Raw genomic sequence first — 14,511 nt, 5'->3', positions numbered from 1 at the left:
GACAGATTATGAGACAACCCCCATAGACACGTAGAAGACTGTCAGAGACACTTTCTTCTCTTTGTGGTAATTTTTTGTCTCTTTGTGGTCATTTTGTGTCCCTCTGTAATTGTTTTGCGTCTCATTGTAGTTGATTTGTGCCACTCTGTAGTTGTTTGGTGTGTCTTCGTAGTTGATTTGTGTTTCATCGTAGTTGATTTGTCTCTTCGTAATCATTCAGTAACATTTTCAACAAGATGTTAATCACAAACAGCTGCTCAGGTGACACCCAGGCCTGTGCCCAGTAGTCCTGTTGAGTAACCCATTAATCAAAGCTGTGGCACCTTGTTGAATCAATGATTTAAGCTTCCAAAGCATTACAACATGACACTCTCAAAGTGACAAATGCTGGCACTTTTTTACTCCTGTAAAGACTCTGGATGCTCTGCTCTGACAACACAATCCCTCACTGATGAAACCCTTCTCTGGCCATCATTTCCTCCATGATAACACCCGCTGCACTTCACACTGCTGGCTTTATGAGACTTTCTGTTGTCTTTGGAGAGAAGCTGATCTCATCCTTTTTCATGTTGTGCTGCCATGACAGCAGATAACAATTCAGCTGCCATGTGGAGAGTGGGATTAATGTGAGGCTCGGCTAGAGAGTAGAGACAAAAAAGAAACGTGTAGTGATACAGCCTGAATGGCACTTTCCATCTATATAATTGGGTGAAATGAGCTATGAGGGCCACCTGCTGACTATGTCATTCAGAGCTCTTTACATGGAAATTGTGCCCAATGTCGCTCAGTGCAGCAGTGAAAAGAGGCACATGGTGTCCTGTGCAGCACTGATAGTTTAAAGCTGCACTAATAAATATATTTGTATGAAATGTGAAAAGGGGGTCACTCACAGTGACAAATCCACAGAGAATTATCACCTGACACTGCAGTTTTCTTCAGCTCTATGGAGAGTTTTAGCGTTTTTCTGTTCATCGCTTTTATGGCCCAAAACTTTTGTTTTCAGCTGCAGCAGGCATTATTTCTGTGAAAATGCTCTGATAAACTCACTGTACACATGCTTAGCAGTTAGTGACTAGCTGGTGAACATTGTGGGACATTTAACAGCTAAAGAGCTAGATATTTCTCTCAAGAGTTGGTGGAAACCATAGACAAATCATTATACAGTCTATGAAGGAAACCAAAAACAAACCTTAAAGGAGAGTGAATATTGGACTTACATTTGCCAGATGACTAGAAACACGAGTTCATGTGAATAATATTCGTCCACATTAGCTGAATGTTCCACTCGAACAGCGTCTAAGCTGCCAAAATAATCAATTAAACCTGCTTTAAGTTTATCTACAAGTGCATTTTGGAAATTAATTCCCATAATGTTAAAGGTGTGCTCACAATCTTTAAATAATTGCGGTTATATACTATACTAATATACTATCTATCAAACCTATGAGCCGTGAAGCATTTCTTAAGAGAATATTTTAGCATTTCCACATCAATAGTTTTAATATCACACGTCCATTCTGTAGGAATCTTGTGTGAATCTTTTAACGTAAAAAGGGTATGAACTCCTGTGTATCCTAGGTGTTCTAAATCCACATATTGTTCTCAAACTCTTATTTTTCTACTTAACACACTCTAGCAATAGGTCAGCTGGGGACACCAACCCCCATCTGCTACATGCTTATTTATATTCTATTTCATTGTGCTGTATCTCATCATTTTTGTAATCACTTTTGTTCCGCTTTCTCTTGCAGTTGAAGGTCACAAACCTGATAAATATATGTCAAAATGAATAATCAGTTGGAATCTTATTAGGAGCTTCAATCAACCATCATTAAGAACCACTTCAAAAGGGGCCTAATTATTGCAATAAACCGACAGAAACCAGTGCGTATTTACCAAGGGTAGATTTAGTGACAATTGTTTATACAAATGTTTGTCAGATACACAAGGAAACGTTATTTTTTTATTAGCTGCTGAAAAAGTAAAATACTAATAGCCGTTATCCAGGGAAAGGAGGGCAATATCTGTTCACTTATCATTCTATTTTTACTGGCTAATCTGGGGGATTGACTTTACAACCTTCTCCGCACCATCTTCTGTCTACTACCATCGCATTAAACCCCAAAATAAACATGTCTCAAGGTGACTGCTTGTTTTAGCTTTCATTTTCCCCGCAGTTAATTGACTTCCATCTTTCCCAACTTATATTATGCCTATATCTCTGAAGCATGCTATACAGCACTGACCTATTGATGACCGTAAATCCTCCAACCTACTTCTATATAATGCGTAATGTGGTTAAGGTAAACCACAAGTGTGACAACAAATCTTACTGCCGTTCCACAAATCTATCACACTCCCTCTCTCAGTCTGTCCCTTGTACCCCACAAATATCTGCACGGTCTGGCAGTCAATTATATCTCCTCACCTTCAAAAAGCTTCTCTCCATCGCTGCATTGGAGGCAGTAGAGACCCATATCTTTCCTTGATCTTTATCCTCCCTCAGCAGTAGGAATGGTGAAGCTGTCAGCTCAAACCTTCAGTTAACCTCCCCGAAGCTCACAAGAGACAGCCACCACATCTGCATGTTGAGAGCAGCGTGTTTAATGCAACACACAATCTCATCATACCTGCTGGTTAGTCATTGGGTTTGACAACGACATGAAGTCAACGTCTTTGTGTGTGAGAAGCTCATCCAACTGAAACATAAAAAATATTCCTGGAGCACAAGAACAAATGAACGGCTGGATGATGACAGAACAATATGAAATAACAAAAAGGATGCCTCAAAGAAATCTTAGTGCATGACATTTTAATGTATGACAGGAGAAAAGCGGGAACTATTTTGGGTTACCCAAGTTGGTTCTCCCTCTGGTCTATGCTACTGTATCAATGAGTCCAAAGGGTATTAATCATCTGCTAACCTGCAATCACACCACAACAGAAGGCACACAGGGACTTAGTCAGTTGATAGTACACCACCATCCGTCCTTACATGTATCTCTTTATGCAAATTCCTCTTGACCTCCTATCCAGCTACTTTCCTTCTTAAGCCACCTAACTCTGACTTCATCTCCTGGATATCTGCTCAGATCAATACACAAGCTTCAGGGAGTGGTCCCTCCTGCTGTAAACCACGACCCAAATCTAAGGGACAAACATCAAAAGGGTGTCTTTTCATCAAAAACGTGCTTCAGAGACATGACAATAGCGATATATGGAGAGGCCCGGTCTCAAGGTCTCTGCAGTAGTAAGACAAAGCTTTGATTGCGTCTGGCCAAGTCAGTCCGGTGATCCTTTAGAGGAAAAGCAGGATCAATCCCTCTCCTATCATTTCACTTATCAGTCTTAGTCCTTTCTTTATGTCTGCCTGCCTCTTTCCCTAAGTACCCGTCTCTTTAGAAGGTCCAGTTTATCATTGGCCAGAGCTTCTCTCAGGGCGCCGAAGAAAGCGTGATAGTGGGCTGTGTTGTGAATCATGAGCAGGACTCCAGCCAGCAGCTCATTGGTCACCAGCAGGTGGTGCAGGTACGCCCTCTGGTGGTTCTTACAGCAGTAGCAGCCACACCCCTCCACCAGGGGCCTGAAGTCATCCTGGTATCTGGATAGAAGTTCAAAGAAAGTTTAAGTACAGTAAGTAGAATTCATGAACAGAAAGTTAATCAAGTGTTATTGATTCTGCAAGCGCTGCTTATGAAACCTGCTGGAGTTTTATTACAGCTGCCACAAACCTTTTGTCTTTGAGATTGATCTCAAAGGATGTCATCTGCGTTTGATCATCAAGATTAAAATCTCCATTCTGTTGCGTCTCCCCCGCTGTGTCCCTCTCTTCATCCAGCCCTAGCACTGCCAAAGCAAACATAAATCAATTAAACCACAAACCATTCACAGCATTATCTCATTATTTAGCACGAAAACCTACATACAGAACCATAGCTCTATCAGCCCGGCGGTGAAAATAAACAGGAACAAAGTCTGTAGCTTGACTGCCTTTAAAGGGGTGATAGCATGATTATATAGGGTATGTAACATTGGTTGAAAATGGTCTAGTTGATATTTTATTGGCCCTTATGCATCCCTGTGTTTTGGCCCTATTTGTAACAAGAGCTTTTCTTCCAAATATGGTATGCTCATGAATATTTAGATGAGCTGCGCGCTGATTGGTTGAGCGAATCCCCATACACACACATTAGAGACACGACAGAATCTCATATTCCAGACACTGCAATGTTTCATTACCAAATTCACTTCTGAGACTTTTATTGCTTGAAATCAACTATATAAAGCTCAACTATGGGCCGTTTTACGAAAATTGATGGTTAATTGCAAATTTGGTAAGACATGTCGGACTTTAGGAGCTCCACACAGTCTGACGAGAAAGCGGTAGCCTGCTGGGCTCCATACCCAGGGCAAAGTCACCCTCTGTGGATACTGCACTACCGCGGCTCTGCGGCCGGCTGCCGGCATAACTATAATATATTTACGGTTTGAATTTCGTCACAACACTTCTATCACAGCTACCCCAAGGTCTTACAAAGCTAACAGTCCGATTTGAATTTAAGGCATTTTTATGAACGTGAGGGGTCTTGTTAGGAGGAGCAGCTAGCTAGCTAGCTATGTGTCCCATTCAATACAATGGGAAACGATTGCGGCTAGCTAGCTACACTTTCGGCATAACTATAGTATATTTACAGTTTGAATTTCGACACGCCACTTATATAACATCTACCCCAAGGTCTTATAAAGCTAGCCGTTGTGTCCGATTTCGGATTTCAATTTAATGCATTTTTGTGAATTTCAGAGGTCTCGTTAGGAGGAGGCTCGCTAGCTCTCATTGATGGACTCCAGCTCACCGCAGGCTCTATCAATGAGACTCGCGGACAAGAGGCATTTATTTCCCTGATCGTTTGTTTAATTAACTCAACACACACTCAGAAGTGAATTTTGTAATGGAATAGCAGAGATCTGCACAACCTAGATTCAGAAGACTACCTGATCTCAGGTCAGTTGTGTAGCCTATGTAAATGTTTGGGCGTGACCGTTCTCTTAATACATCCATGGGCGTGACAAAGGTACAGGTCTTGGGATGCTTACGTAAGCAACTAGCTTTGTTGAGATTCCCCCGCAGTTTCAAAATATGAGATTTTCATGGTAAAGGGGTGTCAATGGGATTTTGAGCTTCTATGTATGTCCTATTTACCCACCGAACTGTCGTTATTCAACTATGACATGGTAAAATCGGTTTTGCATTCTATCACCCCTTTAAACACTGCTGTGTCCTATATTATCTCCACCATTATAATATAATTACTTACTGGCTATGTTTTGACAACCAAAGCCTGTCTTACACAGATTGGTGTTCACTTCAAGGTGACTTCGCTTAATTAAATGAAAATGAATAAGAAACCAGAGAAGAGCCTTGTTTTATCAAGAAGGATGTTGTTTACAGGAGGGTAGACCACAGTTACGCACACAATGGATATAAGAGAGATGAAAAAGATATGGAAGAGGGAAAGACAAAATGGAAGAAAGTGGTCCACAGCAATGCACATGATTAAGTATGGAGATTAAAAGGCAACAATAGAGCAAAATGGGTTTAGTGCAAACTGAAATGGGTGAAGCAGAGTGCAACAAAGCAAAGAAAAGGAAATTTGTTTAAGAGACAAAATGAGGCTTGACCATAGCTAATAAGATGTAAAGGATGGAAAAGTAACTTGCGCTGAAGAGCAATTCTGCCTTACAAAAGCAGAGAGCAGCAACTACAGTAACAGGCTACTTAACCAAACTGTGAAGCACATTGTTGTAAACCTTAACTGTATGCCTTTTAGACCGATTGTTAATAAAAAAAGAAACATTTTGGATAGTGCGCTCGATGTTTGGACATCTAAAGGCTGCCGAGAAAACACACCCACAAACAAAATGTGTTGTTTATCTTCGTCTTTCTTTTCCGTTTAAAGAAATGAGCTACTTTAATTTTATTCCAGTGGAGTTGGAGGCTACAGAGCTCTCTAATAAGCTAGGCTAGTTAGCTTAAGTTTATATGTTGTTGCTTTTTCCTTCTACATTGTGATTACATTAAGCTGCTACCTCAATTATTAAGATGTTTGAGCATTAGAACACAGTTTTCAACTACTAGCCATAGTGCTGCAGCTTGGTTTTTACCTGTTTTGTAGTTCTTAAAATTATGTTTGTTCCCCCAAAATTACACATTTCTATATTTTTTTTTATATCATGGTAAAATAGATTCTGGGCAAACTCAATTTTGAGCAAATGTGTAGTTACAGTGTTTTGGCTTTTTAGGGTAGAATAGGTGGAGGAAGTGCAGTAAGAGGAGAAAAGTAAGATTGAAAACATAAAAGGTCTAAAGATGGAGAAAAAGGAAAACTTCAAGAGGGTTAGAAGGACGGAATAGGGTAAATAGCATGTGGTCTGCCGTGTCAAAAACAGTCTTAACTGGACCGGTCCACAGGGCTTTGTAATTGGCTGAGAGGGGAATTAGAATTTCAGGTTTGACACCATCAGTGCTCTCACCTCCACTGAACTCCATTACGCTCCCTGTGCAGAATCGATTAGTGCTGTCTGACACTACATGCTGTCGGATACCCAACTTCACTCCTTCTGTCAGACAAGTTTCACGCAACTTTTTAATGAAGCACAATGTCCTCAGCAGGCTGAGTCAGTGCATTACCCACAGCTCTTGTCATAACACTTCTTTAGCTTTTCACTTGGGACAACAATCAGTATGACGAACCTTTACTTAATTGTTACCTTACTGGAGCTGCTATGGGATACACCATTGATTTCATTTTACCAGCTGAATTTCTTCCTACCCGATTACTTCAACTGACCTGAGGCTAGAAAATACACACCAGCAACTACACACACACACAAACAATCAAACACATAACTTCAATAGCCATGATCCATCTCTGATTTTAATGTCACACACACACACACACACACACACACACACACACACACGTATGTGAAAACTGGCTCAAATAGCAGTCAGACTTCCTTTTGTTCTCATCAAACTAAAATTAGATGAAGGGCTTGTTCATTTACTGAAGACACCCTGCAAGGTCTGTACACTGGAACCATTTAAAGATGGTGTTATTAGAGAAAATGTTCTGTTCAGCCTCTCTGCTGTGAGATTAATGGCCATTTACATTCTGTATGAGAACCAGGAACATCTGTAAGCATTTTTAACTCAACATCACAACTCCTCCTATAGAAATAAAAAAAACTATCATGGTGAGAGGAGTCATATTCTCCACCACATGCAATCCAAATGCATATAGCGAGACAGACCCCCTACCTAAGCTCCCATACTACATTGTGACATGTCAGTTTGCTCTAGGAATATATCCTAATGCAAGCTGTTGAAAAGAAAAGCCAGTGTTTTCCATCTTTTGGGGTAATTTCCTTCATTCACTTTAAAAAGTAATTATGTGGCTTTGGGCAAGGTTGTTTTACCTGAAAGGTTACTTGGTTTGACAAGAGCAGAAGTGTCACCTTGTTCCATTTTAAGTTTGGAATTAAACCTCTGTGTGCTTTCATTTAAATGCTTAATGTTTGCTAATGTCTAAAGAAACCCAGTTACATAAGTTGCTGCCTAAGAAGAACAAGAAAGTGGAGGGGGGTAGATACAACTTAAATGGGAATGTTAGAGCAGCCGAAATTTAACAAGCTTGATCTGCATCTGCTGATATGTTCAATTAATTGATGTTACAATATCCAAATTAGTTTGGAGTACAAGAGAAAGACAAAACAAGTAAAATCATTAACAATAAAATAAGTTAGTTTTTTTTTTTTTTTTTTTTTTTTAAATGGAGTTTGGTGCTGAAGCACCACATATATAAATTACTAGATCAATATCTGTCAGCGCTCCACAGCTGCCAATTAAGTTAAACTTTCTTTCATCCCTTGTGGTTTAGCTTCATCAGAGATATTGATTTACCCTCTAAATGATGTAACGTGTAAAAAGAAAAAGTTCAACAACAAAACAAAAACTATACAAACTAAGCAAAATGATTCCTTAGCACAGGTATTCACCACACCTGCATGGGGCGCTCTACCTGCGAGCTCCGGGTCCGGGGAAATGTCGAAGCTGAAGCAAAGAGCGCAGCCTCGCTCCGTCACCTGGAAGGGGAAGAAACTCTCAAACAGGTCTACACCGGCCTCCACACACGCCAGCACCTCATCAGGTCGTCCTACACCCTGCAGCAGTCTGACAGTCACAGCACAAACAGCAGAAAGTACTGAATTAAACATTACATTAATCATAAAAAAAGGGTCTACAACATGTGTGTGTTTGTGCTCTTCATGGGCTTTCAGTACACTGGCTCCCTCTGACTCTCTGCCTGCAGGCATCAAGGTCAAGCCCAATTTAGCATTTGATAATGACTCCACTCCACTTTCCAGTAGGAAGCAGCATCTCCTAACTAGAATTAACAGCAGGGACGGTGGCGTCCCTTACTATTCCAGATGAGCTCAAATGCAGCTCCTGGATACAGATTACTGCTTCTTTCAGGTCCTCTTTCTCAATCTCAGAGCCACTGCCAGACCCTCCATCACCTCCAGGAGAGGCGCGCTCATGTGGTACAGTGAAGGCAGGCAATGAAAAGCCTCTGAAAGGCTACCAGCTTTTGTAGTTATGTTTGGAGAGCCAGTAACATCTAGAGAAAGTTTAGCCCGTACTGATAGTGTATTCAGTCTGGTTGGAGACTTAGGGTTCTTTTGAATATCTCTAGAAGAAGCATTTTATCATTCATCATTATACAATATTCCTTTAACAAGATTAAAAATTGTCTAGATCATCTTTCTATTTCATCATTATGTTTATGTGTACGAGTTGAGTGTTTTAATCTCAAACTAAGATTATATTTGGGGCTACAACGAACAATAATTTAAAGGTAAATGTAATAAAAAAAAATTCTGCCACATGGCATCGTTTTGTCATTGATTACATGCCACTTTGCAACACAGTAATACAACAGAGACCTTATTTATTGATATTGACTGATTTCAATATCGATCGATCCAGCTTAAGGTTAGCCTACTATAAAAGGTGCTAGTTGACGAGTAGCTAATGCTAATGCTTGGTCTATGACGTTAGCTAATTCTTGGTGGGTAACATAAGATTACGACAACAACTAACCCACAAATTCACCAGTAAATGTACAGATACACAACTAATCTAAATGGTAATTTAGCCAGCTAGCACACCCCTGTCTGTCTGCCTCACTCTCCCGGCGCTGCAAGGCTTCAGTCGGGATGAGAGCTGACAACAGCCCCAGGGACACATCCTCAGTCAGCCCCCAGCCAGCTAGCAGCCAGCCACTATCATTACAGCAATCCAAACCATGTCAGCACTAGAGGTGTGAATCTTCACTGATCTCCCGATTCGATTATGATTATCATGTTAGCGATTCAATTCGATATCTCGATGCATCAAAAAAATAAAAAAATGTAAAAATTCTATTAAAGCCATATAGGATACTTAATTCATAGCTTTTCAAGCTTCAAAAACAAAAACACCTCCGTTAGCGTTACCAGTGTTCATGCCGAAAATCTTTTTCAAGCAAAAAAACTCCAAACCTTCTCTGGTTTTACCACATCCAACATGCTGCTTTCCTCCGTTTAATATCATTGTAAACTGAATATATTTAGGTATTGGATTTTGGTCGCTTTAAAATGGTAATGGACCTTTTCAAATCCTAACCCTCAAAATCAACACGTTCATTAATGATGAAAATCCTTGTTGTAGCCCCTCAGGTGTTTTTTGTTTCTGTATGGATTTGCTGCAGGGCATCTACAGGCTGTTCCTAATCGGGTGATTAAAATGCCTTTGTGCTACATCGGTCTTATTGATGTCAAGATAGTAAATAACCGAGTACTTTCAAATTAAACAACAGAGACGAGTGTATGATTAGTGGGGGAGAAATCTCTGTGATCAATAAACACATTTCTCACACAGTCAGAAGCTGACCTTGGTTTGTCCTCAGGCAGCTCTTTGGTCACAGCAGTGATGAGCTGGGTCCTCAGGGCCCGGTCCATGGAGCCCGTCTGCAGGCCGTCCAGACAGAATCCTGCCACCGGCCTCTTGGCTGTCTCCCTGGCTGAGCGCACCCTCTCTTCCAGGATGTCTCCTCCCTCCACCACCCCAAACATCTCCACTCCCTCCAATTCCTGGCAATGACACACAGTTTGGTGATTGGTGAAATATAGAAAGAAAAGTTATTGGAGCATTATCAGGGTGTAGGGACAAAGGAAAATTTTCCTCAAGTGCAAAAAACAAAACAAAAAAAAAATAAGGTTTTATTCTTGGCATAGACCATCTGGATTTTGATGACTCTACATGAAGTTAACTTTACATCACGAGGATGAAAGATGCAGTGAGGGGTGGGGAGTGGAGCTCCGTAGCAATCAAGCAGCTCACTCAGTCAGGACAATGTTGATGTCAACATTTACCTGCAGCACGCTGTTGCTTGTTTGTACCTTTGCTCAACATCATTCTACACTTGTCCCAATGGAAATTTGGTTTGCAGCCAGGCAATAAAATACACAGAAGAGACATACAGGCACTGAAATGTACAGATAATAAAAAACTGTGTTAAAAAGACTTCAGATTAATGCAACCCAAACAAACTTAGAATAAATTACTTCCTACATATCAAGCTAGAGACCTTAGGGGACTAAGGCAGTACAGTTGGAAAATATATGATCTCTTCATTAAGGTGTCATATGTATGCTTGTGTGTGTGTACCTGGGATTTTTGGTGAACCAGCAGACACTCATCCAAGTGGGCGAGAGTTCGATCCACCGACTTTCGAACCCTTTTGCGGGAGGTGTTATTCTGCCACGTCTCTCCGTCTGCCATGCTCTGGTACCAGTCTGGCTGCACGGTCTTCTGGAGAGCCATAAACTTGGCCACTGTCAGCTCTATCCGCCCACCGCTGCCCCACACTGACACCGTCTAATAACAACCCACAGGGGGCATTTCCATGTAAAAAGATGCTTGAGCTGAAACAGCTTTGGTGAGACAATTCTCTCTTAAATAGTTTGGCATTGTGGGAAATGTGCTTATTCGTTTTCTTGCCAAGAGTTAGATGAGAAGACCTATACCAATCTCACAGCAGCTGGTTACTTTAGCATAAAGACTGGAAACAGGAGTATACAGCTAGCCTTGCTCTGTCTGAAGGTAACAAATTCCTCCACCAGCCTCTCTTAGCTCACTTATTTACAAAAACAAAATGCAAAAACGATGAAGTGTGGTTTAACCCATTGTTTTGTGTTATTTGCAAGTATTTCTTGGGCGTAGTCTTCGCTGGTTGCCTAGCAACTACTCCCAGGCCAACAAATAGTCACACATAACACCCCATAAAACTACAACTTCATCATGTTCACGCATTAGGGGTGCATTTTGCTACCTTTGGACGGAGTGGGACTAGTGGTTTCCCCGTTTTCAGTATTTATGCTAAGCTAACAGGCTGCTGGCTCCAGCTACATATTTAGCGCACAGATATCAGAGTAGTATTAATCTTCTCAACATGGAAGGAATAAGCAGATTTCCCAACATGTGGAACTACTCCTTTAAGGAGAAACTTAATCTTACCTTGTTAGTAGTGTAACCTGTTGGGCAGGGGGTCGCGGGGTCGTGAAGCGAGCAGTACAACACAGTATCATGAAGACCTGCACAAAACAAAAATCAAGGCATATCACAGAGGGAAGAACATTAGACAAAGGGTCACAGTCAGCACGAAACGAGGTGACGGAGTGAGCCGCTTCATCACTGCATGTTATTAATGTGACGACTCCGGGTCGGGCGAGACGAATGAGGTGTGGCCTTATCAGCAAACCTAGCTGCAGCAGAAGATCAAAAGGTGAGAAAACCAAAGGCTTGATAGCAGCAAATGCTATTATTATTTCTAATTATTCAATCACTGCTCTTCCCTTCTGGGACTTCAGAGACAGCACAGTAGTAATCCCCTGACAGTTTACAACAAGCGAAACAGTGATTACATTTCTAATTTAAAATGTGGTTGCTTGAGGCAGAGTATAGCTTAGTATCACAGCTACTGTTGTACATCAAAGCTGAATGAGGTCACTCTTCTGGGGCATTTATATTAATATTACTCAGAACGGCACCACATTTTGGTCAGGCTCATGAAGCTAATGTGCTTTTTTTAAATATTGAACTTGCATTCTGTATGTTTAGAAGCAATTTGCTCCAGTTTTTCCAGTCTAGCCAGTAGAAATAACAATACACCCCAAGCTCTTCTAAATATGTGTATCATGCATGCATGACATTTACATCAAATACATCAACTAGTCACACCAGTACAGGATTTGGAGCCTGACTGAGGTTTATATTTAAAATATGACTAATGCAGAAGGTTAAATAACAGTAACTGTGGAGAAAAACATAATACAATTCAAAATAGTTCAATAAAGTCCATTTCCTCCTCTACAACCTCCTAATTTTTGACATTGAGATGATTTGACTTGTTCTGACAGTGTGAAGCAGATGTGTTTTGAATTACTACGAAAGCTACTTCCAAAAAAGGACCAACAGAGTCTTAACACCGCACAGTTCAAATGGCATGCTTTTCAGTAGAAACATACATACCGGTCCATTAAAAGGGTGGAAAAAAGGACAATTTGAGAAAGATATTTACACTCACGACCTTGTTAAAGATCTGTAAATGTTCAGAACTCAGTAACTATTATGGAGTTTTCAATTGTATCACAAACAGTTAACGGACTTCTCATTCATGTTGCCTTTAAAGTTGAGACTGAAGGAACAGAACAGCTACTGGATGAACCATGTGGTGAAACTGTTTTTGTCATCTGTTTTTTTTCAAGCTCAAGAAGGAACTTTAAATCTCAAAATAAAAAGTATTAAATAATAATAAAAGTAAGTAATAAAATATTTGTATGAACACGCTTTGCTTAAAAAAGCATTTCAGCACTGACTGGCTACGGTTGTCATATAATATATATGCTGCTACTAAACATTTCCTAATATCTGGTCCAGTGTTTTGACCAATATCGACTATCAGATCTGCACATTACTATCACCTGTCCATACTATTTTGCAGTTGTATGCCTTTACCTGAACATATTAAACTGATTCCAACTATTTTATACAAGTGGCTGTAAATAAAGCTCTACTGCATTAATATCAATACACTTCATGATTTTTAGTTAGTTAAAAAGATGATGATGGATTACCTTTTAATCATACTGAATAAATCTGAATACATTGGGTGTTATCATAATTTATGCAACTGATGCTGTTGGTCTGCTAGAATGTCCCAACTTATCTTCTTCACTCTTCTCCTGATTACTAAGTGCCACTGAGGGAGGAGAGAGGAAGAAGAATACAAATGTGATTGATCCAAAGTACCTGCAAACTTTCTGAATCCATCCTTAAACTCCTCCAAAACGTCCTGGTGCTCTGCTCTTGAGAAAGGAAAAAAAGTTAGACTTCGTGTGTGTGTGTGTGTGTGTGTGTGTGTATGTATGTATGTATGGTATGTATGTATGTATGTATGTCTTACATATTGGACAGGGTAACCTGAGTGACAGAGGGGAGGTTGCTCAGGGTGTGCAGTGTGTCCTGGGTGAGGTGGGGCACTGTGCCTACGTGTGTGTGCAGCAGACACCCCGGGACTTCCAGAGAGTGCTCTCCCGTCCTGCCGAGCCCCTTCAGTACACCCAGCCGACTTCTTCCCTGAACCACACGGCTTAGCTCCAGCTTCATCCTGCTGCCAGCCATACCAGGAGCTGCAGTCTCTCTAAAAAGATCCACAGAACTACACTAACGTACAGTACCTAAACCACCACGAGTTTCAATGATAGATCTCCGATAGCTTACGTTAACGTTAGCAAAACACACGTGAAGCAGCCACGTATAGCTAACGTGAACCAGCCTAACCACTCACGTATTAACGACTCAAGCGTTCGGTGAGTTGAGGTGTTTAACGTTACTTACTGCTCTTAAAAGAAACCTACGCATTCACAATTGTGCTGGTTTGAATTATATAAGTGTAACTAGGAGCATCTCTTCTTTCGCTTCCCTACAAAACTCACCGCCTGACAGGAACTACAAGTCGTCGAAATATGTCGTCATCACCGGCCGCGACGGCACTTCAACAAATAGCCAACACCAGTTTGTTGTAAAGTGCTTTACAACCTTTCAAATAATTAGTGTAACTGGATTTCTTTAATTATATTTTTACGATTTATTACATATTCAAAGCAAATTAGGCACATTTAGAGAAGTGAGCAGCGTTGCTATGGTTACCAAAAACCACAAACAAGGTGTAGTGGGCCATGTAGTCCTAACATGATTTGTTGACGCAACAGATAGTCTAAAAAAATGGTTAATTTACTACATTACCCAGAATCGTATGTGAACAAATCGACGGCAGTTATGTGTATAGGTCTTACGTTGTCCGAGGGTTCTTTGAGCCGACTTCTGAACACTTTTTGTTGAAATAGTAA

At 40.7% G+C, this 14,511-nt stretch overlaps 1 protein-coding gene across 3 annotated transcripts; it reads right to left on the bottom strand.

Annotated features, from left to right (window-relative positions):
- Nucleotides 1–1,889: 1,889 nt before the first annotated feature.
- qtrt2 (queuine tRNA-ribosyltransferase accessory subunit 2) lies at nt 1,890–14,166 on the bottom strand. 3 transcript variants are annotated; one of them, XM_039790179.1, is made up of 9 exons: nt 14,098–14,166; nt 13,566–13,802; nt 13,412–13,467; nt 11,618–11,694; nt 10,769–10,978; nt 9,992–10,191; nt 8,061–8,230; nt 3,732–3,846; nt 1,890–3,601 (listed from the first exon to the last, which is right to left on the bottom strand). In XM_039790179.1, the coding sequence occupies exons 2-9, from the start codon at nt 13,781–13,783 to the stop codon at nt 3,361–3,363; spliced, it is 1,287 nt and encodes a 428-aa protein (XP_039646113.1). In that variant the 5' UTR covers nt 13,784–13,802; nt 14,098–14,166; the 3' UTR covers nt 1,890–3,360. The 3 variants fall into 3 exon arrangements, with proteins under 3 accessions (XP_039646113.1, XP_039646112.1, XP_039646117.1); XM_039790178.1 differs by having other exon boundaries at nt 13,566–14,144; XM_039790183.1 differs by having other exon boundaries at nt 8,079–8,230; nt 13,566–14,142.
- Between the last annotated feature and the right edge of the window lie 345 nt (nt 14,167–14,511).

Source organism: Perca fluviatilis, chromosome 22, assembly GCF_010015445.1.
Source record: "Perca fluviatilis chromosome 22, GENO_Pfluv_1.0, whole genome shotgun sequence".
NCBI classification, from domain to species: Eukaryota; Metazoa; Chordata; class Actinopteri; order Perciformes; family Percidae; genus Perca; species Perca fluviatilis.
Note: the sequence above shows the minus strand (reverse complement) of the source record. Positions and strands in the feature narration are given on the sequence as shown.

Bases quoted from the DNA above. Each gene is read 5' to 3' on its own strand.
- qtrt2 (XM_039790179.1), bottom strand. From the start codon at position 13,783: ATGGCTGGCAGCAGGATGAAGCTGGAGCTAAGCCGTGTGGTTCAGGGA. The intron at 13,468-13,565 runs GTAAGACATACA...TCCTTTCTCAAG, and splicing joins CAGGTTACCCTGTCCAATAT to AGCAGAGCACCAGGACGTTT. The intron at 11,695-13,411 runs GTACTTTGGATC...TGTTTTGTGCAG, and splicing joins TGGATTCAGAAAGTTTGCAG to GTCTTCATGATACTGTGTTG.